A 26716-nucleotide genomic window follows, 5' to 3' on the forward strand; every position below is an offset into this window, starting at 1 on the left:
GATAACTTCTGCCAAAAGGGGAGGGCAGAAATGGTTGCATGTGGGGGTTGCTGGAAAAGGAGGGAAGCGGCCAGCCTTTCTCTCGGCCCCTGCGTGATAGCATAAGCCACGTTGCTGCAGAGGGGGCCTGCAGGGGGGGAGTGCTGGATTTTGCTTTCACTTCTCCCTCCGAGGGCTGTCAGACGCCTTCATCCGGCCTGAGCTCGGCAAGGAAGCTGTGTGGGATCGCCAGCCTGTCGCTGCTTCATCACTGCCATTGTGCATGGTAACCGCTGCGTGGCCTTCCTGTGCCCTTCCTCCAAGGCAAGGATGCCAGTGTGGTCTTTAACCACAGGAGACAGACTGACAATGGTTCATATTAATAGTATTGCATAGAGGAAAACCAGAGATGACTCCTCAGTCAGTGGTTTTGGGTACTGTGAAGAGTGGCAAAGGAGGAGGTGGTTTTGTCCCATGTGGGATGATTCACAGGGGATATCTCCTGCACAAGCCTCGCTGAGGAGCTGTGTGTGAGCACCTTCTTGTGCTATTCCTGTTTATTTCGATGAGGTTTGCGCAGGAGAACTTCCTTGCAGAGTGTGCCCTGTCAGTGTTAAGTGTGCGGGTGTGCATGTCTTTTGGGGTTTTCCAGCTCAGACGCCAAAATGCTTTGGGATAGTGCTGAACGAAAGAGAGAGGGGGCAGAGTACGGTGACAATGGAATGTGCCAAGTTATTTTACGCACAGTCCCTGTTTGGTCCTGGAAAATCTTTTTATGCTATAAACAGCCTGCAATGCTTCGGCTTGTGGTAGTTGGGGAGAAGAGGCTAAGCAATCTCCTGGTTGAAATACATTCATGTGTTTTCATTTAGAAAGGTATTTATGCACCGCCCATTCGCAAAACACGAGGGCGGTGTACAGCAACATAAAAACATTTAAAAACAACGCAATTAAGAATGATTATTAGCTATATATCTGTAGAGGGAGCAGCCAGAAAATGGCGAACACACCACAGGTTCTATATCATGTGGAAGTGAACCTATGGGAGTCTGGCAAAAGCGACCACGGCCATCAGCCTGCCTCAGACTTTTGCTGGCAACCTTATTTTTTTAACCTGCTTTGCAGTTTTCACAATGGAAACCATAATGTGGGCGATGATCTGAAAAACAGTTCAGTTGAAGCTGTTTACTATAAAATATATCAAAGAACACCGTTTTTTGTTTCAATTTTAAAGTTCTAAAAACAGAGGCCTTTGGAGTAAGCCCAGAAGCTGACCTGTTAAAATGGAAATGGACTGCCTTCAAGTCGATTCTGACTTATGGCAACCCTATGAATAGAGTTTTCATGGTGAGCAGTATTCAGAGGGTGTTTCCCATTGGCTCCCTCTGAGGCTGAGAGGCAGTGACTGGCCCGAGGTCACCCAGTGAGCTCCATGGCTGTGTGGGAATTCGAACCCTGGTCTCCCAGTAGTCCAACTCCTTAACCACTACACCATACTGGCTCTCGCTGACCTGTTAATATGTTGTAATTAGTTTAAAGTGACTGCTTTTATTGGTGTTTTACACACCTGATTTTATATTTGTTACTTCCTATTTGATTGGTGTTTTATTGTATTTACATTACCTGTAGCCACCTTGAGCACGATGTGGTGGAAAAACGGGACACAAATTAACAAATATTAAATAACAGTTTAGGTTTTAAGTATGGGACACCTGGACTTTATCAAGAAAGCCCCCTTACTTGGGTGAAAAGCCCTGTTTAGTCAGGGAGTGTTCTCTCTGTCCAACGCCCCTCATAGATTTTGTTGTGAGTCTAAATCGGAAAGCAATTCTTACACAGGATGGGGTGATTTAGTCAGTAATGGTTAAGAATTAAAGCTGCTTGGTAAATGAATTTTACTGCATTGGTTCTAACAGGTGGAGCAGAACGAACCCCTGGCTTGCAGCCTGGCCTTTGGTAAAATAAATAAATAAAAGAAGCGGATCCCAAATACAGATTTGGGCTGTAGATAAAGTTGCCAGGTTTGTAAAAGGCTGAAGAATGATTTAGGCCCCACCTGTGCCTTACATTTAAAGCCATCTTATGCTGCTTTAAACAGTCATGGCTGTTTAAAGTGGTATAAAATGTTCTGCTCACAGAGGTACAATTGCCAGAGTGGTTAACAGTAGTGTAGCAGCAGATTCAGAAGTGCAAGGTCCCTTTATGATAGTCACAGCAACACCCCTCGCTCTTTTTTTGTGCTGGGTTGAGAATGAGATCTTTGTTAATGCCTTCTCCCAAAACAACAGATGTCCCTAGGAGCCAATAAGCATGAAAGAGGAGATTGTTAGCTACTGAAAAGAGTCTTTTCAGTGGCTAATCCACCTCCTTTCATTCTGATTGGTTCCAATCAGCAGCAAAGGGCAAGGAAGCATGTTAGAAGACACTTCTCAGTAGCTAACATACTCCCCTTTCATGCTGATTGGCTCATAGGATGCTGGAGACATAGGGACCCTGCTCCAAAAAAAGTAAGGGGTCTAAGACCCCCTGAGACCCTGGACAACTACATCCCTGGTGTTTAAACAATAATCCCTTTTTCTTAGGGAGCTGGAAATTGTAGCTCCATGAGGAGAAAGTGCACTTAACAAACTACACATCCAAGGATTCTTTGGGAGAAGCCATGACTGTGTAAAGCGGAATAATAGTGCTATAAATGTGGGGTGCAAATGAGGCAACGCTTGGCAGAAAACAAGAGCCTGGAACTTTTATCAGGTGTGGCTAACTTGTGGCCCTCCAGAGGTTGACAGACTACAACTCCCATCATCCCTGACTGTTGGCCATGCGGGCTAATGGGAGTTGTGGTCTCTAAAACATTTGGTGGGCACCAGGTTGGCAAAAGCCACTGTACACTACAGTTATAGAGCTATATTGTGTTCTCTTCATCTTGGTTTTTCTATAGTGCATTCTGTCCTGTGGATGTGAGGCATGTGCTACTTATTCACAAGACAAAATGTGAATGGTTCACCATAAACAAAGGGCAGAAGGGAATGGCATGGAACACAACGGAGAGAGGGAAGAAAAATAAGTTCAAGCAGGTATATCTGAGAAATACTAAGAGGCCGCATAAAGCGTGTGGGAGATTCACTCAGGCACCATCTGCACTGTTATCCCACTTTAAACTGCCATGGCTTCCCCCAAAGAGTCCTGGGAACTGTAGTTTGTAAAGGGTGCTGAGATTGTTTAAGAGGCCCCTGCAGTTCCCAGAGTGATTGAACGACTGTCCCTTTTCCCAGGTACAAGTAGCGTAGCAAGAAATTCAGAAATGCAGGGTCTCTTCATGATAGCCACAGCCACGCCCCCTTTCCGCTTTCCCTCGTCTGCCTTGCTCTCCATGTTATCTCTCAAGTCCACACTCTGCTAAAATAGATGTTCCTAGGAGCCAATCATCATGAAAGGGGAGGCTGTGTTGTTGACTACTGAGAAGAGTCTTCTCCATGGCTGGCTTCCCTCCTTTCGTTCTGATTGGCTCCAAACAGCACGAAAAGAAAAGGACTCTTCTCAGAGGCTAACATGCTTCCTTTTCATGATGATTGGCTCATACATAGGGACCTGGCTGGGACCCTGCTTCTAAAAAAGTAACAGGTCTACAACCCCCTCACATCCCCAGATGATTGCATCCCTGCTCAGGGAACTCCAGGAATTATATCTCTGTGAGGGGAGCAGGGGTCTCAGCACCTGTAACAAACTAGTTTCCAGGATTCTTTGGGGAAAGCCATGACTGCGTAAATTGGAATATTAGTGATGTAAATGTACGGTTCAGGTGGGGCCTTAGTCTGCTTTCGAAGGCAATGTGGGACAGGCTGAACAAATTAAAGGATGCCCACAGACTGAAAGGAAATGGAGGGAGGGGCAATGGCTCTCTTGGGCAGTAGTTCTGGTCATGAGGATAGGGCTGTTACATTTTCTTCTGTGGAATTTTGGAAGGTATTTGTGTAGGAGACACACACATATATATACATACATGTCACTGCAACCTTTTAAAAAAGGCTGCTTTGAAAAGTTACTTAACAGCCCTAACAAAGAGGCTGCCACAAAATGCTTCTGAGTTGTGACACACGACATAGTGCCTGAGACACTTGCAAACAGCCCCCTTACCACGTGCACCCGGCCGAGTGAGAATAGTATGTGGTTTTCAGCCATTGTGCCCAAACTATCATCCGACAGTCACAGGGGAGTGATGTAGAGAGGGATTTGCTTTCTTGTTTTGCTCTCGAAAACAATGCAAGGCTTCCTGGCCCGGCCTCCAAGAGGTCTTCTGTATCTTGAAAAGGTGGGCAGCGGGAAGGGAGAATTCCACCTTGTGGTTTTTCCCATTACTGTGTTGCAAGAACACCTGCACTTGGCTGACTTTCTCTTCTCCTAAAGATACAGGATCAGTCTCAGGCCATGAACCTGGCAACCCGATCTGCCACTGAGTTGCAGCCGTTCCCCAAAGGGGAGGTGTGCAGTCACTTTAAAGGTTATCACAAGAATTTTTATTTATTATTAAATTTATATCCCACCTTTCCTCCAAGGAGCTCAAGGCGGCGTACAAATATGGTTCTCCCCCTCCCAAATTTATCTTCATGACAACCTTGTGAGGTAGGTTAGGCTGAGAGACTATGACTAGCCGGAGGTCACCCAGCGAGCTTCATGGCAGAGTGGGGACTTGAACCCTGGTCTCCCAGGTCCTAGTCCAGCACTCTAACCACAACACCGCATGGGAAGCGGCCTTCCACAAAGTCAGGCCACTGATCTATATGGCTCACCATGGTTGGCTCTGAGTGGCAGCGTCCCTCCAAGTACTGAGAGAGCATTCTGTTGTAGCCCTACCTGGAGCGGCCTGGGATTGAACCCAGGTCCATTTGCATGCAAAGCAGGTGCTGTGCCACAGAGCTATGGCCCTTCCCACTGAGTTCAGTGGAGCTTGCTTCCAAATAGATATATATTGGATTACACTATACTGTAAGTCTGGTGTAGTGTTTAGTGTGGTGTAGTGGTTGGACCAGGGCCTGGGAGACCTCAGTTCAAATCCCCACTCAGCCATGAAGCTCACTGGGTCATTCATCTTGAATACTGTGCCCAGTTCTGGTCTCCACACTTCAAGAAGGATGCAGATAAACTGGAATAGGTTCAAAGGAGGGCAACAAGGATGATCAGGGGAATGGAAACCAAGCCCTGTGAGGAGAGACTGAAAGAACTGGGCATGTTTATCCTGGAGAAGAGAAGACTGAGGGGAGATATGATAGCACTCTTCAAGTACATGAAAGGTTGTCACACGGAGGGCCGGGATCTCTTCTCGATCGTCCCAGAGTGCAGGACACGGAACAATGGGCTCAAGTTGCAGGAAGCCAGATTTCAACTGGACATCAGGAAAAATTTCCTAACTGTTAGAGCCATACGACAATGGAACCAACGACCTAGAGAGGTAGTGGGCTCTCCGACACTGGAGGCGTTCAAGAGGCAGCTGGACAGCCATATGTCAGGAATGCTTTGGATTCCTGTATTGAGCAGGGGGTTGGACTTGATGGCCTTATAGGCCCCTTCTAACTCTACTATTCTATGATTCTATGATCTCAGGCTGACTATTTTTGGTGTTCTATTTAAAGTTTCAGCTTCTTGGCATGCTCTCTTCTGTTCTAGCTTTTTGCTGTTGAGTCTATCAAATTCACTCCCAACTTTTTTTCCTTAAGCAGGGGGTTGCACCTGATGGCCTTATACGCCCCTTCCAACTCTACTGTTCTATGATTCCTGCATTGAGCAGGGGGTTGCACCTGATGGCCTTATAGGCCCTTTCCAACTCTACTATTCTATGATTCCTGCATTGAGCAGGGGGTTGGACTTGATGGCCTTATAGGCCCTTTCCAACTCTACTATTCTATGATTCTATGATCTCAGGCTGACTATTTTTGGTGTTCCATTTAAAGTTTCAGCTTCTTGGCATGCTCTCTTCTGTTCTAGCTTTTTGCTGTTGAGTTTATCAAATTCACTCCCAACTTTTTTTCCTTAAGCCGGGGGTTGGACTTGATGGCCTTATAGGCCCCTTCCAACTCTACTATTCTATGATTCTATGACTTTGGTCCAGTCACAGGTTTCATCCTAACATTTCTCACAGGTTTGTTGTGTGGCTAAAATAGGGAGACCCGCCTATGATATCTTGAGCTCCTTGCACAAAAGCAGGATATAAATGTAATAAATCAATAAATTCAGGAAAACATCCTTCAAAAATCATTTGATAAACTCTTCTTGTACTTTGTTCAGTATTTGCTCTCAATTCTTAGTTACACTGTGGGAGCTTTTTTTAATCTTTAACACTGGGCTTTTTTTTTTTTTAGTTGATGATTAGCTGCACGAAAAGGAAAGTTGCCACAAAGAGGTTTCCGTTTCTGGGGGTTTTCCTTTTGTGTGTGTGCAGTGAGTGAGGCAGCTGGCCAGGAGGGCAGTCTAGTTCACCCCCCCGCTGCTTGTTACAGACCTTTCTCGGTTTGAAATGGAAGATTTGGGAGAACCCATTGAAGACGCTCTCCTTTTCGCTCTGGACAACCTCTCCGAGGAGAACTTCAAGAGGTTCAAGAACAAGTTGTGCTTCCTGAAGATGGAAGGCAAAGCCAACATCCCCCGCAGCAAGTTGGAAAAGGCTGACACGGTGGACACTGTATGGCTCTTATTTGAGGCCTACGGCAAGGAGGGGGCCTGCGAAGTGGCCATCACAGTCTTCAGGGCTATCAACTTGCAGGATTCGGCCACCAGACTCCAGAAATGGAAACATAACGGTAAGACTAGTCATGCTCTTGTTAGTAAGGTCTTTTTTGCTTTTTTCCTGGCTCAGTTCCTCTGTGCACTTAACGGTTTCATGGCAGGCAGATATTAAACTAGTGATACCTTTGCATCCCTGCAGGGAAAGCTTCGCCTGTTAGTTTTCTGGCTGCTATGCCAAAATGGTGGCAACCTGGCCAGAGGGAGTCATCAGAAGTGAGCCCCACTAGAGCACTGGGGCCCAGACAGGTACCCAAGATCCCAGGTGCTGATGCCACCCCCATTCTAAGCTGATCACAGAAAAATGGGAGAGGTGATGCCTGATAGTACCACATGGCTTTAAACAAAAACAAAGCAACACCCTGCAGCAGAAACTCTGAGGAATCAAAAAGGAGGTACAAAACAGAGCTTGTTTTCTCTTTTTCCCAAGTCCAGATGTTGCCATTGTAGGAGCCCAAGGCAGGGGTGGTTGCCAGGATCTGGCGCTGCTGGGCAAAGGGAAGCGGAGAACATAATAGATTCAGCAGAACTCAGCAACAGGTCATGGTGGTGCCTGTGGCACTCTAATGACTCCAAATTTCTGTCTCTTTCAGAGGAATGCCAGGAGGCATCTTGACTTTGCTGAGAGCTGTGGCCTGCAGTGCCACTCTGGGCTTGGGCATCCATCCGGGACTTGCAATCAGAGCAGCCTCCACCCAACAGCTTGTGCCTTTGCCAGCTTGGAACTACTGCACCAGCCTGTGTTCTGAATGAACCACTGGGGCTGGACCTGATGCTCGGCTTCCTCATCTGCCACCTAGCCACCCAGCTCCATCACTTCCTGCTGTGGTTCTTAATCTGTATTGTGAAGAAATGCACCTGTTGATGCATGACACCCCCTGCAGCATTTGGCTTGGTTCACTTCCCTGACTTCCCTAGAGCTCTCCTTGCTAATAAAAACATATTATAATTCCCCCGTATAGTGAGGAATCTGAAAGCTTTTTTGCAATCTTGCACCAGTCATCTGGGACGGGAGGTTATACTATATCTCTTGCTGTGGCTGAAAGGAATTGCTCAACATTACACAATGAGTCCACGGCAGGGACAGGACTCAAACCTAGATCCCAACACTTTATTCCACTCTCTCTACCTTTGTGAGGCACCCACGCCACTTTGTGTAAAACAATGAGGCTTGTGTTGTGCACGGAACTCAGTGGGGGCTACAGATGTACTATGTCTGTACACTTTGAGCCATGGAGGAAACTATTAGTGTTATCCTTTTCCTAGTTTTCTTTTCCTGCGGGGGGGGGGGAGAAATGAAATGATAGGCAAAATTGAAATACATGCATCATCATCATTATTATTATTATTATTATTATTATTTCTAAACCTAGGAACAATGAAAGCTGCCTTATACTGAATCAGACCATTGTTCCATCTAGGCCAGTAATGTCTGCACTGGCTGGCAGCAGCTCTCCAGGGATTCAGACAGGGAGTCTCTCCCAGGCCTACCTGAAGCTGCTGGGGATTGCATCTGGGACCTTCTGCTCTGCCACTGAGCTGTGGCCCACACCCAGCTACTTTAAGACCCTAAAACGCATGATGTCTAGCTTAAAATTGTTCATCACATTTAGGAATTTTAAAAGTAGGGCAGAGCAATCCCAAGTCCTCCCAAAATTTATTTCTTACCTTTATATCCCACTTTTCTTCTGTCATGGAACCCAAGGCAGCATGCACATCGTCCCCAAGCCAGCAGTCACCCACCCAGGCATTGGCCAGATCCAGACCTGCTTAGCTTCACCCTCAGGTGACTTTGGACCAGGATGGGGAATCTGTAGCCCTCCAGATGTTGCTGAACTCTTAACTCCCATCAGCCCCAGCCGGCATGGTCAATGACCAGGGAGGATGGGAGTTGTAGTCCAGCAACATTCGGAGCGACACAGGTTCCCATCCTTGCGTTATACCATTTCCTGGAAGTATGGTTGGCTGAGGAGCTGTTGGAAGCTCTGCAAATGGTGAGGAGCCTCAGCTGCAGGAGGGCACCTATACCTTTGGAGAAGCCCCCACTATGCTGACGTAAACACATCATTGTGTTGGAAGTTTCTCACCAGTGATAGGACCGAAAACAGTGATAGGGCAGCCTTGGTTCTGCTGGATCCAAAGCCCTCTTGTTCCCCTGACACATCCACAGATCAGACCCAAAATGACAGCAGCCTTGGAGTGTCTGGTCTAGTTAATTTCCCTTCCTATGAAGTGAATGGGAGGGAAACCTTTCTTAAAATGTGCCTGGTGCCAACACTGTTATCTTTCGGCACCAGGTCAAAACTTTCCTCTTCTCCCAGGCATTTTAGCATGTGTTTTTAAATTGTTTTTAAACAATGTGTTTTTAAATATGTATATTTGTTTTTAATGTTTTTAATTGCTGTAAACCGCCCACAGAGCTTCAGCTATGGGACGATATATAAATATAATAAATAAATAAAATGAAAAAAGGGGGAGAAATGAGAAAAGCGCCCCCCATGCCACATCAAAAGCAATTATCCCTTTATCAAATATTCCAACTCTCCAAAACAGAAGCGAGGTCCGTCTCCAGGCCAACAGATCACAGAGCAATTTTCAGAAGTTTCATGGGGGTAGGGCAAATCATCCCCCCAAAAAATTAATTCAGTTTTCAGGAGGTGAGCAGGTGAATTCTTCAAAGGGTGAGCTGGAAGAGGAGGAGGAGCTGTGCCTTTAAATACAGGGTAGCCAAGGGCTTTCCTGCCTTCCTTTGAATTCCCCCCACACCAAAAATAAAGGCTTGCCACCCCTTCAAGTGTAGCATCATTCCCAGGGTCATTCTGTCCCTGCAATACAGCCAGCCACTTCTTTAAGAGGCAGCTAGGCTTTGTTTTTTTTGTAACTGAAAGAAAGGAAAAGCACAGAACACATTTTAAAGATAGAACCACTACCCCCCCAAACTGTAAGAATTTGCAGCCCCCAACAGTCTCAGAATATCCCCCTTGCCCACTTATGCAGGGCACAATTGATCCTGTGAAACAGTGGGGGGGAGGTGTATGGACATTCAGCTCAGCTCTAGATCACACTGTTAAGGAACATCAGTAAATCTGGCTTCTGAGTTAAACTTTGTAAAACTGAATTCTTTAGTCATTATTAAATATGGATACCCACCCTTAGGATACCAGACTACTAGCAGAAACCACTAATGAATGCTGTTGAAAGTTAAAGAGGAAAGCACAAAAGCAGGACTACAGTCAAGAAGATTAAAGTAATGACAACTAAAGATTTATGTAACTTTAAAGTTGACAATGAGGACACTGAACTTGTCAAGCATTATCAATAACTTGGCACAGTCATTAACCAAAATAGAGACAATAGTCAAGAAATTAGAAGAAGGCTAGGACTGGGGAGGGCAGCTGTGAGAGAACTAGAAAAGGTCCTCAAATGCAAAGATATATCACTGAACACTAAAGTCAGGATCGTTCAGACCATGGTATTCCTGTTCTATATGTATGGATGCGAAAGTTGGACAGTGAAAAAAGCTGATAAGAGAAAAATCAACTCCTTTGAAATGTGGTGTTGGAGGAACGCTTTGCGCATACCATGGACCACAAAAAAGACAAATAATTGGGAGAACAAATTAAACCAGAACTGTCACTAGAAGCTAAAATGATGAAACTGAGGTTATCATACTTCGGACACATAATGAGAAGACATGATTCACTAGAAAAGACAATAATGCTGAGAAAAACAGAAGGGAGTAGAAAAAGAGGAAGGCCAAACAAGAGATGGATTGATTCCATCAAGGAAGCCACAGACCTGAACTAACAAGATCTGAAGAGGGTGGTTCATTATTTATTTATTTATTTTATTTGTTAAATTTTTATACTGCCCCACTAGCATAGCTCTCTGGGCGGTGTACAACAAGAATACAAATATATAACAATAAAATTCCATAATATAATACAACAAAAACATAAATAAAAATAATAAATCAGAATCAATTACAGCAAACTTAAGAACTAAATTAAAATTAGATTAAAATGCCTTAGAAAAGAGGAAAAGATAGCAATGTCGGTGCCAAGCACACCTCTTCGGGAAGACTATTCCACAGTTCGGGGGCCACCACCGAGAAGGCCCTAGTTCTTGTTGACACCCTCCAAGCTTCTCTATGAGTCAGAACTCGGAGGAGGGCCTTCGATGTAGAACGCAGTGTACGGGCAGGTTCATATCGGGAGAGGCGTTCCAACAGGTATTGTGGTCCCGCGCCGTATAAGGCTTTATAGGTTAAAACCAACCCTTTGAATCTGTCCCGGAAGCATATTGGTAGCCAGTGCAAGCGAGCCAGGACAGGTGTTATGTGTTCAGACCGCTTGGTCCTCATTATTAATCTGGCCGCCACGTTTTGCACGAGCTGTAGCTTCCGAACTGTCTTCAAAGGCAGCCCTACGTAGAGCACATTGCAGTAATCCAATCGCGAGGTTACCAGAGCATGTACAACTGATGTAAGGTCCTCCCTGCTCAGATAGGGACGTAGCTGGGCCACCAACCGAAGTTGGTAGAACGCATTCCGTGCCACCGAGGCTACTTAAGCCTCAAGTGACAGTGAAGGATCTAAAAAGACCCCCAGACTACGAACCCGCTCCTTTAGGGGGAGTGTAACCCCGTCCAGGACAGGGTGTATATCCACCATCTGATCAGAGAAACCACCCACCAACAGCATCTCAGTCTTGTCTGGATTGAGCCTCAGTTTGTTAGCTCTCATCCAGTCCATTATCGCGGCCAGGCAACGGTTCAGCACATTGACAGCCTCTCCTGAAGAAGATGAAAAGGAGAAGTAGAGCTGCGTGTCATCAGCGTACTGATGGCAACGCACTCCAAAACTCCTGATGACCGCACACAACGGCTTCATGTAGATGTTGAAAAGCATGGGAGACAGAACTGACCCCTGCGGAACTCCATATTGAGGAACCCACGGTGTCGAGCAAGGTTCATGACAGATGCTCTTGGAGGTCGCTGATTCATAGGGTCGCCACAAGTCATAATGGACTTGAAGGCACATAACAACAACAAAGTGACATATAACTGATGCAAAAGGCAGGATAAAAATAAAATAAAAATACCATAAATAAGTAAAAGTTTGGGCAGAATTCGCCATATGAAACCCAGATGGAACAATAAAATATACTGCAATAAAGTTTCTATTCAAAATTGGTTTTTGAATGATCAGTATGTCATGATTCTGAATTTTAATTTATTTTCCACCACTGGCTTCAATAAACCAACATTTTGTACCAATTTGAAACAAGCTTTTCTACTCTTTTGCATTGTTAGCTAATTTCTTGATTAGATGTATATATTTCCTAGCACAGTTAGACCATTTTCTGGTGACATCATAATGACAGCCTCCATTTCAAGAATGACATCTTGTTTAAAGAACAGGGGCAATTTAAGAACATGTACGCACTCTGCATGGAGGAGGAGTGAGGGCAAAGGTCACTGCCTTCCCCTTCCCCTGGCCTGGCCCTCGCATCCTCTCCATCAGGGAGTGGAGGCTGGGGGATTGGCTGGCGCAGTGTGCCTCCCCTCCCAAATGCCCAGCTAGAAATATGGCTGCCCCACTTAAGGCCGGCTACAGGGCTGGTCAAAATTCCTTATACCAGTTTTAGGCTTTGGAATCCCTGGGCGATACCCAAGAGTATCCATCTGCCATGGCATGAACTTCTGCTTGCACAAGGGAATTTCCCCCTTCCTCTGCATGCTTCCAAAATCTGCTCCAGGGGTTTGGGGGAACCCCAGAGTGGATTTGGGTTGTATGGAGGGCTGCAGGGTGGGAGAAGTAGGGGAAGCCCGTTTCCACAACTTTGGATGTTGCCCAATCATCATATAAGGGCCACTCTCTTTAGATGTTAATCTGTATTACTTCACTCATTAGTTCAAAACATGGTAAGTCAGCCCTGCTGGATTTGTGGGCCCTCCTGCTAACTCTGCTGAGTGGAGCCCCGAAGTCCTACCCTGACACCTCGAACCACCTCCATGCTCTACAGTCCAGCAGAGCTCACTTGCCTTCCCTGCAGCACTGTATGTAGACACTACACTGCAGAGCAGCCTTTCCCAACCTTTGGGTCCACAGATGTTTGCTGGACTACAATTCCCATCATTCCTGACCATTGGCCGTGCTGGCTGGGGCTGATGGGAGATGTAGTCCAACAACATCTAGAGACCCAAAGGTTGGGAAGGGCTGCTGTAGAGCTTAATTTGAGCCAGAGCTCAGCTAGAGAACCCTTTTCTTTGCTGATCGCAGCCCTGGGACAGTAAAAGTTAAGTGCTCTTTAAGTTACGTGTCCCCCCCTCTCTCTGAATTAGCCATTTGTAATTCCTGGGTATATGAACCAACCTTATACTGAGTCATTGGTTTACCTAGTTCAGTCCTGTTGGCTCTGGCTAGCAGCCACTCCTCAAAGACCCAGCAACAGAGATCTTTCTCAGCCACACTCTGGAGGCTGCAGTTTGGAGGTGCCAAGGGCTGGACCTGTGATCTCTAGGCATGCAAAGCATTTCCTCTGCCACTGAGTTCTGCCTCTGCCTGATGGTGATCTTGTTGTGTGATTGTGTTAGATTGCAGGAAGAAATATAAAAGGCACATCCAAGAGACATTTTGGAGTATCCCTGAATTGGGCTGCTACCCTGCTGGTGCAACGGTGAGTCTCCACCAAAGATACACAGAGTTGTTCCTCAGTAGAAGATGTGGTCCCCAAGAGAGAGCCCATGAGCTAGTGGCTGTGGAGAGAAAGCACCGGAAGATGGAGGCTCACCCAGAAGAGGGGCTAGAAGTCGGCATGGAGAACTTGTTTGATTCAGATGCCCAGGGGAAAAGCTCCAGAACCATTGTGCTACTTGGACCCGCGGGGGTGGGGAAAACCACAGCCATGTGGAAGATAATGCTGGACTGGGCATCTGGCAAATTCTGGCAGGAGAGGTTTGAATATGTCTTTTACATATCTTGCAAAGCAATGAACTATACCAGTGGGCCTATGAGTGTAGGTGACCTGATACTCAACACCTGCCCTCCAGGAACACTCCTAGTAGAAGACATCTTGATGAACCAAGACAACGTCCTCTTCCTCGTTGACGGCTTTGATGAGCTGAAGGACTGTGGTCTTCCAAACGACATCCTGAGCAGTGACCCCTGCAAAAAGCAGGCCACCACAACTCTGGTGATGAGCTTGCTTAGGAAAAGACTCCTTGCCAAGTGCCATCTCATTGTGGCTACAAGACCCATAGCTCTGGGTCCTCTCCTGCAGTGTCTGAGGTCGCCACAGTTTGTGGAAGTGCTGGGGTTCCGACCAGCTCAGAGGAAGGAATATTTCTATCATTTCTTTGAAGCCAAGGAAGAAGCCACTCAAGCCTTTGAATTTGTGAGAAGGAATGAAACTCTGTTCGACATGTGCTTCCTCCCTATTCTGTGTTGGATTATTTGCTCTACATTCAGACAGGAACCCCAAAGGGACTTCCTTAAAGATATCCCGGAGTCTGCGACATTCACAGAAATTCACATGCTGTTCCTCTGCAGCTTCTTTGGGTACCACTCCAAGCTGTGCAATCTGGAAGGCCTCTGCTCCTTAGCAAAAGATGGGATGCTCCATAAGACGATGGCCTTTGGTGAAGAAGAGTTGAAAGAACATGGCTTTGGCTGCTCAGACTTGGAAACCCTTTCTGCAAGTGGAAGAGTCCTCCATCAGGAGGATGCCTACAGAGCAATAATTTACAGGTTCGTTCACTTAAGCTTCCAGGAATTCTTTGCAGCCTTGTTCTACCTTCTGGATGCAGATGGGAACCCAGCAGCGTCGTCATTGAAAGACTTGAATGAAGTTCTTGGAAATAAGAAGCAGCATGGCAGCAACTATTCCATGCTGATGCGTTTCCTCTTCGGCCTCTCCAGTGCAAGAAGGCTGAATCTCCTACAAAAAGCATGGGGCTGCAAGATGACCGGGACAAGGCTCTGCCAGGAGATGCTGAGATGGGTGGAGCAGGAAGCCAAGTGCCAGTCCTTCAGGAGGGGGGAGCAACTGCTGGAATTGTGCCATTGCATCTATGAGACTGAAGACCCTCAGTTTGCCGAGAGCATCCTGAGGCACGTCTGCAACTTGGACCTCCAAGACCTGCTCTCTACCAAGCTGGATTTTGCCGCTCTTTCATTTTGTCTGCTAGCTGCTCCTAATCTCCACTCACTTCGACTCTCTGGCCATCATCTGAGGCCTTCAACATTCAGCCAGCTCCTACCAGGACTGCTGAAGCCCTTGGAGATTCAGTAAGTACATCAGAAAGACCCACGAGGGCTCCTTGTGGTGTCACTGGGGCTGAAGAGCACAGGTGGATTGTCCTTTGTCCAGAATTGGTGCTTATCTTTCACCTCAGTGCTTTTAGCCATCCAGTGCTCGAATTATAGGACCAGCCCTACTGTTAGGCAGAGTGAGGCAACTGCCTCAGGCTGCAGATGTTTGGGGGGGGCAAGGATGACCGATCCCAGACTGTTCCTCCTGAGTCCCCCAGCCATTGGAGGACATACCACATGGGCTATCTTGCAACCACTATTTTACTTATTTATTTATTGCATTTATATCCCACCTTTTTCTCCAAGGAGCTCAAGGTGGTGTACATGGATCTCCCCCTCCTCATTTAATCCCCACAACAACCCTGTGAGGTAAGTTAGGCTGAGAGGCAGTGGCTGGCCCAAGGTCACCCAGTGAGCTTCATTACTGAGTGGAGATTTGAACCCTGGTCTCCCAGGCCCCAGTCCAACACCCTAACCACTACACCACACTAGCTTGATGCCCTCAGATCAGTGGAGGATGCTGTCCCGATGCTAGAGCTGAAGTAAGATTCAATGTCCAGTCCAGTCAGATTCAGTACATGGGAATGGGCAGGGGTGGGGTATCATTATTTGCCTCTGGCAGTAAAATGTCTTGAGCCAGCTCTGCACAGGCTGGGAGGCACCTGCCTCCATTACCTTTTGTGCTCAACTCCTTAGCGAATGTTATACAAAGCTACAGTGGGCCACTATTTTGAGCCTTGGAGGGAATTGGAGATGGGGAGCCCTGTCTTTCCCCTCATAACTGAAGCACGGCTGCCAGCCCCCAAGCAGAGGTCCTTGTCATGAGAGAAGACTCTCTGCTCCACCAAACCACAACCACTCAACATCAAGCCAGGAACCGCAAACATCAAGCCAGAAGTCATGGCTCGTTTCCTCAAAGAGCAACCTGGGAGGACACAAACAGGCCAGAGAGAGGAAGTGATTAACTATAGTTTGCCATGACGTGCAAACCAGGTCACTGATTGGCTATGGATGGCCCGGAAATTACAGCCCAGTTAGCTTAACTTCTGTCCCTGGAAAACTGGTAGAAAGTATTATTAAAGCTAGATTAACTAAGCACATAGAAGAACAAGCCTTGCTGAAGCAGAGCCAACATGGCTTCTGCAAGGGAAAGTCCTGTCTCAGTAACCAATTAGAATTCTTTGAGAGTGTCAACAAGCATATAGATAGAGGTGATCCAGTGGACATAGTGTACTTAGACTTTCAAAAAGCGTTTGACAAGGTACCTCACCAAAGGCTTCTGAGGAAGCTTAGCAGTCATAGAATAAGAGGAGAGGTCCTCTTGTGGATAAGAAATTGGTTAAGAAGCAGAAAGCAGAGAGTAGGAATAAACGGACAGTTCTCCCAATGGAGGGCTGTAGAAAGTGGAGTCCCTCAAGGATCGGTATTGGGACCTGTACTTTTCAACTTGTTCATTAATGACCTAGAATTAGGAGTGAGCAGTCAAGTGACCAAGTTTGCTGACGATACTAAATTGTTCAGGGTTGTTAAAACAAAAAGGGATTGCGAAGAGCTCCAAAAAGTCCTCTCCAAACTGAGTGAATGGGCAGGAAAATGGCAAATGCAATTCAATATAAACAAGTGTAAAATTATGCATATTGGAGCAAAAAATCTGAATTTCACATATACGCTCATGGGGTCTGAACTGGCAGTGACCGACCAGGAGAGAGACCTCAGGGTTGTAGTGGACAGCACGATGAAAATGTCGACCCAGTGTGCGGCAGCTGTGAAAAAGGCAAATTCCATGCTAGCGATAATTAGAAAAGGTATTGAAAATAAAACAGCCGATATCATAATGCCGTTGTATAAATCTATGGTGCGGCCGCATTTGGAATACTGTGTACAGTTCTGGTCGCCTCATCTCAAAAAGGATATTATAAAGTTGGAAAAGGTTCAGAAGAGGGCAACCAGAATGATCAAGGGGATGGAGCGACTCCCTTACGAGGAAAGGTTGCAGCATTTGGGGCTTTTTAGTATAGAGAAAAGGCGGGTCAGAGGAGACATGATAGAAGTGTATAAAATTATGCATGGCATTGAGAAAGTGGACAGAGAAAAGTTCTTCTCCCTCTCTCATAATACTAGAACTCGTGGACATTCAAAGAAGCTGAATGTTGGAAGATTCAGGACAGACAAAAGGAAGTACTTCTTTACTCAGCGCATGGTTAAACTATGGAATTTGCTCCCACAAGATGCAGTAATGGCCACCAGCTTGGATGGCTTTAAAAGAAGATTAGACAAATTCATGGAGGACAGGGCTATAAATGGCTACTAGCCGTGATGTCTGTGCTCTGCCACCCTAGTCAGAGGCAGCATGCTTCTGAAAACCAGTTGCCGGAAGCCTCAGGAGGGGAGAGTGTTCTTGCACTCGGGTCCTGCTTGCGGGCTTCCCCCAGGCACCTGGTTGGCCACTGTGAGAACAGGATGCTGGACTAGATGGGCCACTGGCTTGATCCAGCAGGCTCTCCTTATGTTCTTTGTCTGAAGACACCAGGAATTAAAGCTGGGACGTCCTGTATGCAAAGCCTGTGCTGTACCCCTCAGCTACAGACAAATGGCTGCATACACACCGTACACGTAAAACACATTTGGAACACATTTTCACCCACCCCCAAGAATCCTGGGAACTGTAGTTTACCCCGCACAGAGCTACAGTTCCCAGCACTTTTAACAAACTGCATTACCCAGGATTCTTGGGCAGCCGATGCTTTAAATATATTGGATGTGTGCAGCCATTAGAAACACAACTGAATTTAAAATGTCAGTGTAGCACATTAACATCAAACGGCAGCAGATTTTGTTTGAAATTTAAAAATAACAACAGCACCACAAATAAAAACAGCCAACACAACTGCCTACGCCAGGGGTTGTCAACATGGTGCCCTCCAGATGTTATTGGACTTCAAGCCCCATCAGCCCCAGCTAGCATGGCCAATGATCAGGGATGATGGGAGTTGGAATCCAAGAACATCTGGGGGGCACTAAATTGGTTTGCCCCGGGGCTTTGCTTTTTAGTAAATAAATCAGAATTACTGTTTAATAAACAGTTGGGCAAATAAGGTCTTAACCTGGCTCCTCAAGCTCAACAATGCAAGTGTCAGCAAGGGAGGGCATTTTATAAGGCTTGCCCTAATGCATAGATCAGCAACCTTTTGGGGCCAGCGGGCAGGCACATTTGCAAACTGGAGAAACTGTTGTGGGCATCCCTCACAAACATCACCAAGCACACCCCGCAACATATTCTGATGGCTACAATAACATGCTTCTTCAACATTCTAATTTTGGCAGGGGAAGGGCACCTTGAGGGGAGGCCTCAAGCAGTGCACCTGTGGGTGCCATATTGATGACCCCTGCCCTAGTCATTTTGTCCAGTGGGGCCAGTTCCTTTTCTCTATTGCATGCTTTCAGATTTCATGAATACCTGGTCATTTTACGAAAACTTTACTCCGTACTCCCACAATTGATTTACACGACCACTGCCGTGCATGGCAATTATGAACCAAGCTGAATTCCAGTCATTTGTGTGCATGTGCAACCAGGCAGCGCATGCGTACAACTAGAGCAATATGGGCAGACACAGCTCGAAATCGGTGTAAGTTAGGCCTCTCCTGTGCCTGCCGTGTACTGAAACGGCTGTGTGTTCCTCTCTCAGTCTATTAACACTGAGTTGTTGTAGCTACCCAATGATTTGTATGATCATCCCTGCATGTACTTGCATTTTATTTATCCACAGCAGGTTAGTTTAGTTTTCTTCTTGTTTCCTGTCAAGATTTTGGGGTGACACACAGGAACAACTCCAGAATGCCCCAGTTTAGGGGAGCAAAGAGCTATTATTATTATGGGAGTGGAAGTACAGATTCAATCCTTGCTGGTAAACCTTGATATACTGTGACGGAAAATTGGGGGACAGAATGGGGTAGTGGGAGATATTTGGCGGGGGAGGGGAATGCTAACTACCCCTTGAGGTTATCAGGGACTTTGGCTGTAAACACCTAGTTGCTAGATCAAAGGGTTTTCATTATCCACACCTGGAGGGGGAATGGGTTGATCTGCTAATCAGCTGCAAAATCTCTAGTCTCATCTCAGGTCGTGAGTTTTTGCGCTGTGGCCATCAAATACCGAAAAACTTTTGTCAACCCAACAACCGATGCAGAAGTGAGATTTGCTTTTAAATTGTGTGTATGGGCATATGTATATATATGTGTACTGTATTGCATTCTGGTCTCTGACCGTAAACGTACGCTTTGGTTTGTCATGTCCATTAGCTTCAATGGGTCTACTCTGAGTAGGACTAGCTTTCACTATCGCCCCATATATTTTCTTAAAACAGTGAAAATGATGAGTCCTATTTTCGTAAAGCTACTTATTCCTGCTGTTGGAATGTCAGCAGATACATGGAGGGGCTCGCAGTCCTGTGGCCCTTCTGCATAACTCTTGTGCCGTACCATTCTCTGCAGGCTGAACTGTTGTGGTCTCACAGCTGCCGCATGCAAAGATCTTGCTTCCATTGTGGTGACCAATCAGAGTCTGGCCAGTCTGAACCTGGGTGAAAATCCACTAGGTGATTTGGGCGTGATCCACTTGTGTGGTGGGCTTCTTGATCCAGGTTGTAAATTACAGAGTCTCCGGTAAGTGCCTCATTCTTCCCCAGCACCAGAGAGTGCCAGAGAGATCCTGCCTCCAATTCTGGAAGCAGTAACACAAAGCCATCATAACTACAGCTGTGTTGGGATTGTTGTTTTAAAGATGTCTTTAAAGGTGTTCCAAAGATGTGGTTTTATTTTTGTTTTCAATATGTTTCTAGTGTTTTATCTTCAATTTGCTGCCCTGGGCTCCCTTTGGGAGGAAGGGTGGGATATAAATTTAAAAAACAACAAGTAGCCATTGATAGCCTTACCCTCCATGAATTTGTCTAATCCCCTTTTAAAGCCAAGTTGATAGGCATCAGTACCTCTCTTCATGCCACCAATCAATGTGGAACTCAGATGTATGATTACAGCATATCTGCCTGCCTCTCCAGCGATTAACAAGGAAAAGTATTTCTTTGCATTTATGTTCTATGGAGCCAATTGCCACAGGATGTTGTGATGGCTGTGAGTGTGTGCATGTGGGTTAGGGATGGAAGGATCTATCCATCTCGGTTCTCTCAGTTTCTCATTTTTCCAATCTTGAATTCCGTTCTACACATTTCTGTGGTAATTGCACATTTTTAAAAAAAATGAAAATTCTTCAGCATTTTAGTGTGAATTTCTCCTAATAAACACATTTTTGTATGCAGTTTTGACTTAATGTACAAGCTTTTGCAAGCAGTTTCTCCTCAAGTAATGCATTTTTGTATGTTGTTTTCACCAATATATTCATTTTTATGCACACTTTCCCTCTAATATATTGTTGCGCGCCACCCCAATCTCCGAGCGGTGAGATTTCAGGGGTCCCTGCGCTCGCCCAGGGTTTGGTTTCCTTGGGAAGAAGGTCACCAGAGACTGCAGTGTCTTTATGAAATATGGTTTATTTATTTACACACATTCCAACCTGAGCTTAGGATGGAGGGGTTCAAGGCATCAGCAGTCCAATATCCAGCTTTTCCATCGGGGTTACAGGAGGCACCCCAAAGCCATGGTGCAGAGAGCCACTCTCTCTGCCTGCCTCCATTTCCCAGCCTTTCCTCAGACACAACTCAAAACACAAGGCTCTCCTCAGCCCGGGGGGACAACGACGGCGACACACTTTCCTGAAGAGTTTCAATGATAAAAGGGACTCCCTGACCCATTCACCGGTTGATGGGTACCTGATAGACCCATTAACCCACCTGGCCACTCTATTAGCTTAACAAAAGAAACTCATCTGACCAGCAGAGCAAGTTTCTCACCCTAAGGCACAGGATTCCAAATCAGAGGCTGGAAGGGGACTCATAGAAATTATCCATTTCAACCCCCCAAACTCATAACAATATGCATTTTTGTAATAATTGTTTGGTTGGAGAAATGCATCACAAAATTCTGATAAGTGTGAATTTTTAAAAGGATGGCTGTGTTTCAGTGTGCATATTATTTTGGAAAGTGTGAATTTGATTTAAATGTGAACTGAATCAAATTTCTCCCGCATTCCTAGTATGTGTGTGTAATGCGTATACAGAACGGCATCCAACTAACTCCTTCTATCTGCACAAGGATTCCCACTTGCACAACAGAACTTTCCCCCTCTCCTTCCTCCACGTGCTCCCTATGCCCTCCCCAGAGCTGCTCCAGAGGATTGGGGGAACTCCAGTACAGATTTAGGGAGTGCACAGGGGGAGGGAAGTTCCATTGTGCAAGCATAAATCACTGTGCTGATGAGACGAATTTCTTAGTGCAACATTGGATCCAACCCACAATGTTAAGCATTAGATAAAGACATAGAAGACAGATCTAGGAAGTGCTCAGACCACTTCACATCATTTCAATATCCTTACAACCACTTCTGAAAGGTAGGTTGGTGTTATTACCCCCATATTATTTATCTGAGGCTGTGTGTGTGAGAGAGTGATTTCCCCCTAGGACATTCTGTAAGTTCACACTTCAAATGAACTTTGAACTGAGGCTTCCTCTGCTTAGAGCTCATTCTCATACCCACTGTATTGCACAAGCTTGTAGCCGTGATAACCCAAAATGCAGCATCCGCTCCTGGAGATAGTACCCTCTGACTTCCAGATGCCAGGGAAGTTCACAAGCATCCAAACAAGAGCAATATCCACATCTCCTTGTTATTCTATTTAATCAGTTTATGAATCTCTTCCAATAAGATATTTCAAAGTCATTTCACAATAAAAACAACCAGCAATAAAAGCAATTAGAGGGAGGCTCGGAGGATGACAACAAGAAAGAGGGCCTTCTCAGTGGTGGCCCCCGAATTCTGGAATGATCTTCCTGACGAGGCATGCCTGGCGCCAACATTACTGTCCTTTCGGCGCCAGGTTAAAACTTTCCTCTTCTCCCAGGCATTTTAGTATTTTAGTATTTAGTATTTTAATATGCATTTTTGTCTGTCTTAAAAATGTTTACAATTTTGAAATTTGGATGTAGTTTTAAAATTGTTTAAATATGTGTTTTAATTGTAGATGGAAGTTTTAGTTTGTACACTGCCCAGAGAGCTTCGGCTATGGGGCGGTATAGAAATTTAATTAAATAAATAAATAAACACACCCTTTCCTATATAAAAACAATTATATCAATTTTAAAATGTTACAACACTTTCTTATGTAAAAACAATTTCGATTATGCATTCATTCAATTTCAAGGTGGCGTACATGGTTCTCCCCCTTCCCGTTTTATCCTCACAACAACCCTTGTTGCTTTTTAATAATGTTATTACCTTGTTATTTAATTTTTGTAAATTGTACTGTTTTTATTGATATGTATTTCTATATTTATTACTACTGTTGAGATTTTAATGTTTTAATGTATTTGTATGTTTTTATTCTGTAAGTCACCCAGAGTGGCTGGACAACCAGCCAGATGGGCGACTAATAAATCTAATAAATAAATAAATAAATAAATATGTGTTTATTTTTTGTAAGCCACCTTGAGGGCCTTGTGGCCAAAAGGTGGGATAGAAATAAGCCTTATTATTATTGTTGTTGTTGTTGTTGTTGTTGTTGTTATTGTTGTTGTTGTTGTTGTTGTTGTTGTTGTTGTTATTATTATTATAACCCCGTGAGGACCATTAGGCTGAGTGCCTGTGACTGGCCCAAGGTCACCCACGGAGCTTCATGGCTGAGCGGGGATCTGAACCCTGGTCTCCCAGGCCTTAGGCTGACACTCTAGTCTAACCACTGTGCCACACTGGCTCTTACGTGGATGCTGTTATCATGTGGCTGCTTGTCAATTTGGGCCACGTGGCTGGTCATTGTCACAAGACCCAATACTACTATTATCCATTTCCAACGCCCCCATGGGCCTTCAGGGTGGAATGGGCCTCCCTAACCCTCTCCTCAGTGTCATACTCCCTGCACTGTGGGAGTAAAAAGATTTAAGGCCAACGATTTCCCAGCTTCGTGCAGTGAGCTATCATCCTGGCAGCAAAGACAAGGCACCTTTCTTTATCTCGCGTAGGTTGCACCACTGCAGTCTCACAGCTGCTGCATGTGAGCGCCTTTCGCTGGTCCTGGCATCCAACCAGTTCCTCTCCGAGCTGGATCTGGAAGAGAACCACCTGGGTGATGGAGGAGCCAGGAAGCTGTGTGAGGGTCTGCAGCACCCACAGTCCAGGCTGCAAAGACTCATGTACGTGGCTTTATAATCTCTGCTAAAGGGGTGGGAAAGAGTTTTGCCTGCTAGATTTAACTGGGTACTGGCAGCACCAGAAAGCTGGCCATGGGAAAGCACCCGGCAATACACCTGCCGGCTGTAAGGTGTTTTGTAATGAGGGTTCCTCTGCCAACATGCCACTCTGCAGTCCCCACAGCTGAGGGCCTAGCGCCATCAAGTGGGTGGCTCCTGTCAAAGCAGTTCAGCACAGATGCTCAGTTAAGAGCCGTCAGTTGCAACTTTTTCAAAAGGGTTGCCAACTTTTTGTTTACCAGCTCTGTGCTTGTGCTTTTAACAATAACCTAACAGAAAAATGTTGCGGGTGAAATTTTTCCTGGCTTGGGAAGAGAATATGAAACCCTTCCAAACCAATCATTTATGCATGTCAGGCAACTGTTAAAAGCAAAAAGATGTTGGCTAATCATTGTTTTGCTTCACTGTTTTGTAGACATTTTACATTTTAAGCAATATATTTTTGTGTTACTCATATTTAAGTATGTATTATTCCCTTTAGTTTTACTTGTATGGAGTATTTTGAACTGGAATATTTTTATATATGTTCCATATTGTATATATGTTTATTTGTGACCACTTAAAAAGACCTGTGGTCAAAATATGTTTGATGGTTGATCTTACTTTTTTCAAACAAGTATTTATCGGTTACACCAGTTTTAATTTGATCATATTTGTTTCATAAAGTTGTTTTATATAACTCATCTACATTCTTTTATTTTGTGGAATTTGGATGTTCAGATCCCACTTTGTTGAGCTGCTTTGTCTGTCGGGTTGGAGCATGATTCCCTCTTCCTTCAGTTTGGTCTTTCCTGGTGCCAGAAATCTTGTTGTCTTCCTTTGCAGGTTGCACCATTGTGGTCTCACAGCTGGTGCGTGTGAAGATCTGGCCTCTGTCCTGGAAACCAGTAAGAGTCTGATGGAGCTGGGTCTTGGGGAGAACAACCTGGGAGACGAGGGCATCCGGCAGCTGTGCGAGGTGCTGCGGAAGCCGCACTGTAAACTTCAGAGACTGGCGTAAGTCCTCTCCTAGTTTCAGTCTCCGAGTGTTGTTAGAGTTAACAGTCATTCCTGTTCAAGTCGCTTTGCAATCTCATTTATCCTCACCTAGGAATGGGTAAATACGTCAATGCTGGTTTCTCATTTTTCCAATCTTAAATTCAGTTCTCCACATTTCCGCATCAGTTTCCATGAAAATTCATTTTAGTGTGAATTTCTCCTAATGTACACATTTTTGCAAAGCAATTTCCTCTGATAGAGTGACTTTTCGTGTGCTGTTTTCACTGATATATGCACTCATAGGCACAAATCAACTCATTTGAAATGCGGTGTTGGAGGAGAGCTTTGCAGATACCATAGACTGTGAAAAAGACAAATAATTGGGTGTTAGAACAAATTAAAACAGAACTGTCACTAGAAGCCAAAATGATGAAACTGAGGTTATCATACTTTGGACACATCATGAGAAGACATGATTCATTAGAAAAAACAATAATGCTGGGAAAAACAGAAGGGAGCAGAAAAAGAGGAAGGCCAAACAAGAGATGGATTAATTCCCAAAAGGAAGCCACAGACCTGAACTTACAAGATCTGAACAGGGTGGTTTTATAACAGATGCTCTTGGAGGTCATTGATTCATAGGGTCGCCATAAGTCGTAGTTGACTTGGAGGCACATAACAACAACAACATAGGCACACATTATCCTACACATTACTTGGCTGGAGAACTGCATTTGAAATTCAGAGAAGTGCGATATTTTGAAGGATGGCTGTATTTCGGTTCAAATTTCCCAACTGGGGATGATGGGAGTTGTTGTTCGAAACATCTGGAGGGCAACAGGTTGGTGAACGATGCACAAAATCATGGAAAGAAAACTGGAAACTCAATAAAATAGAATTAAGTTGGAAGATATGGGAAAAGCTGGGAATTGTTAAATTGACCACACTGATAAGTCAAGAGGATTATGGAGAAGCCCTAGAGAGGTGCAGCTTGGTGGTATGATGCATCAAGAGAGAGTTAGGAACTGAAGGTCTTGGGATAAATCGAATAAATGAGCTATATGCTGCTACTATCAATAGAAGCTAAAATGATGAAACTGAGGTTCTCATACTTTGGACACATCACGAGAAGACATGATTCACTAGGAAAGACAGTAATGCTGGGAAAAACAGAAGGGAGTAGAAAAAGAGGAAGGCCAAACAAGAGATGGATTGATTCCATCATGAAAGCCACAGACCTGAACTTACAGGATCTGAACAGGGTGGTTCATGACAGATGCTCTTGGAGGTCACCGATTCATAAGGTCGCCATAAGTCGTAGTCGACTTGGAGGCACATAACAACAAAAAACAAATGCTGCTATAGAAGTATGTCTCTGTTATACTCCAAGAAGGGATGCTGGAGTCCCAGGAAGCATTTCCATACAACTGTTGGCATCTGCCTAGAGCAGGGATCACCAACACGGTGCCCTCCAGATGCTGTCTGACTACAGCTCCCATCAGTGTGCCACTGTAGTGATTAGTGTCAAACTGGGGCAAGGAAGACCAGGGTTCAAATCTCTGCTCAGCCGTGAAGCTCACTGGGTGACCTTGGGCCAGTCACTATCTTTCAAGCCTAACCTACCTCATAGGGTTGTTGTGAGGAGAAAAGTGGGAGAGGGAGAACGATGCTTGCACAACACCTTGAGCTCCTCAGAGGAAAGGTGAAATATAAATGTAATAATAAAAAGGAATAGATCAGCCCTATAGCCAACAGGGTTGATGGGAGTTGTAGTCTCATAATGTCTGGAGGGCACGTTAGCTACCCCCAGGCTAGAGGCTTCCAGGTCTCAGCCAAGCTAGCCATTTGGTGGCAGTTTGGTAGCCTTGGGTCTCTCTGCCTGCAAGCTTTGCCTAGTGGATGACCCAGAGTAGTTCTTCTCGGTGGAGCGCCAATGAATAGAAGTTTGCAGTTGCGCATGTTCCCCTCTTTAGTACTCCAGAGCTGAGTTGCCTTTCTGATTCTGGCATCTTTCTTTTTGCTCCTTCCAGAGTTACAATGAGGACCCTAAATCGCACTACCCAGAAAAAACTCCAAGCGGCTCGTGCTGCACGCCCTCAGCTAATCCTGACCTCCTATTATCCGCCTGGCTACGCAGCCTTCCCGGGTGAAGGGTAAACAGGGCAGTCACACAAGATTATCGCTCAAGCTTCGAAAAATGAAGAGACTGCTTACAGGTGTGAAATCACTCCCAAGCAACAAGAACCACCGTCTGTGTCTGTGTTGGAATTGCTTTTTAATATGTTTTTAAAACTTCTTTTTAAGAACATAACACATT

General features: G+C 45.3%; 1 protein-coding gene across 2 annotated transcripts; it reads left to right on the forward strand.

Annotated features, from left to right (window-relative positions):
• Positions 1-21: 21 nt before the first annotated feature.
• LOC133378352 (NACHT, LRR and PYD domains-containing protein 3-like) lies at positions 22-26716 on the forward strand. 2 transcript variants are annotated; one of them, XM_061613188.1, is made up of 7 exons: positions 22-303; positions 6471-6770; positions 13351-15043; positions 19561-19731; positions 23194-23364; positions 24247-24417; positions 26430-26716. In XM_061613188.1, exons 2-7 carry the CDS (start codon positions 6488-6490, stop codon positions 26554-26556), a joined length of 2616 nt encoding a protein of 871 aa, XP_061469172.1. In that variant the 5' UTR covers positions 22-303; positions 6471-6487; the 3' UTR covers positions 26557-26716. The 2 variants fall into 2 exon arrangements, with proteins under 2 accessions (XP_061469172.1, XP_061469175.1); XM_061613191.1 differs by lacking the exons at positions 22-303; positions 19561-19731 and having other exon boundaries at positions 6337-6770; positions 26430-26713.

This window comes from Rhineura floridana, chromosome 1, assembly GCF_030035675.1.
Source record: "Rhineura floridana isolate rRhiFlo1 chromosome 1, rRhiFlo1.hap2, whole genome shotgun sequence".
NCBI classification, from domain to species: Eukaryota; Metazoa; Chordata; class Lepidosauria; order Squamata; family Rhineuridae; genus Rhineura; species Rhineura floridana.

Bases quoted from the DNA above. Each gene is read 5' to 3' on its own strand.
- LOC133378352 (XM_061613188.1), top strand. From the start codon at position 6,488: ATGGAAGATTTGGGAGAACCCATTGAAGACGCTCTCCTTTTCGCTCTG. The intron at 15,044-19,560 runs GTAAGTACATCA...CATTCTCTGCAG, and splicing joins CTGAAGCCCTTGGAGATTCA to GCTGAACTGTTGTGGTCTCA. The intron at 23,365-24,246 runs GTACGTGGCTTT...CTTCCTTTGCAG, and splicing joins TCCAGGCTGCAAAGACTCAT to GTTGCACCATTGTGGTCTCA.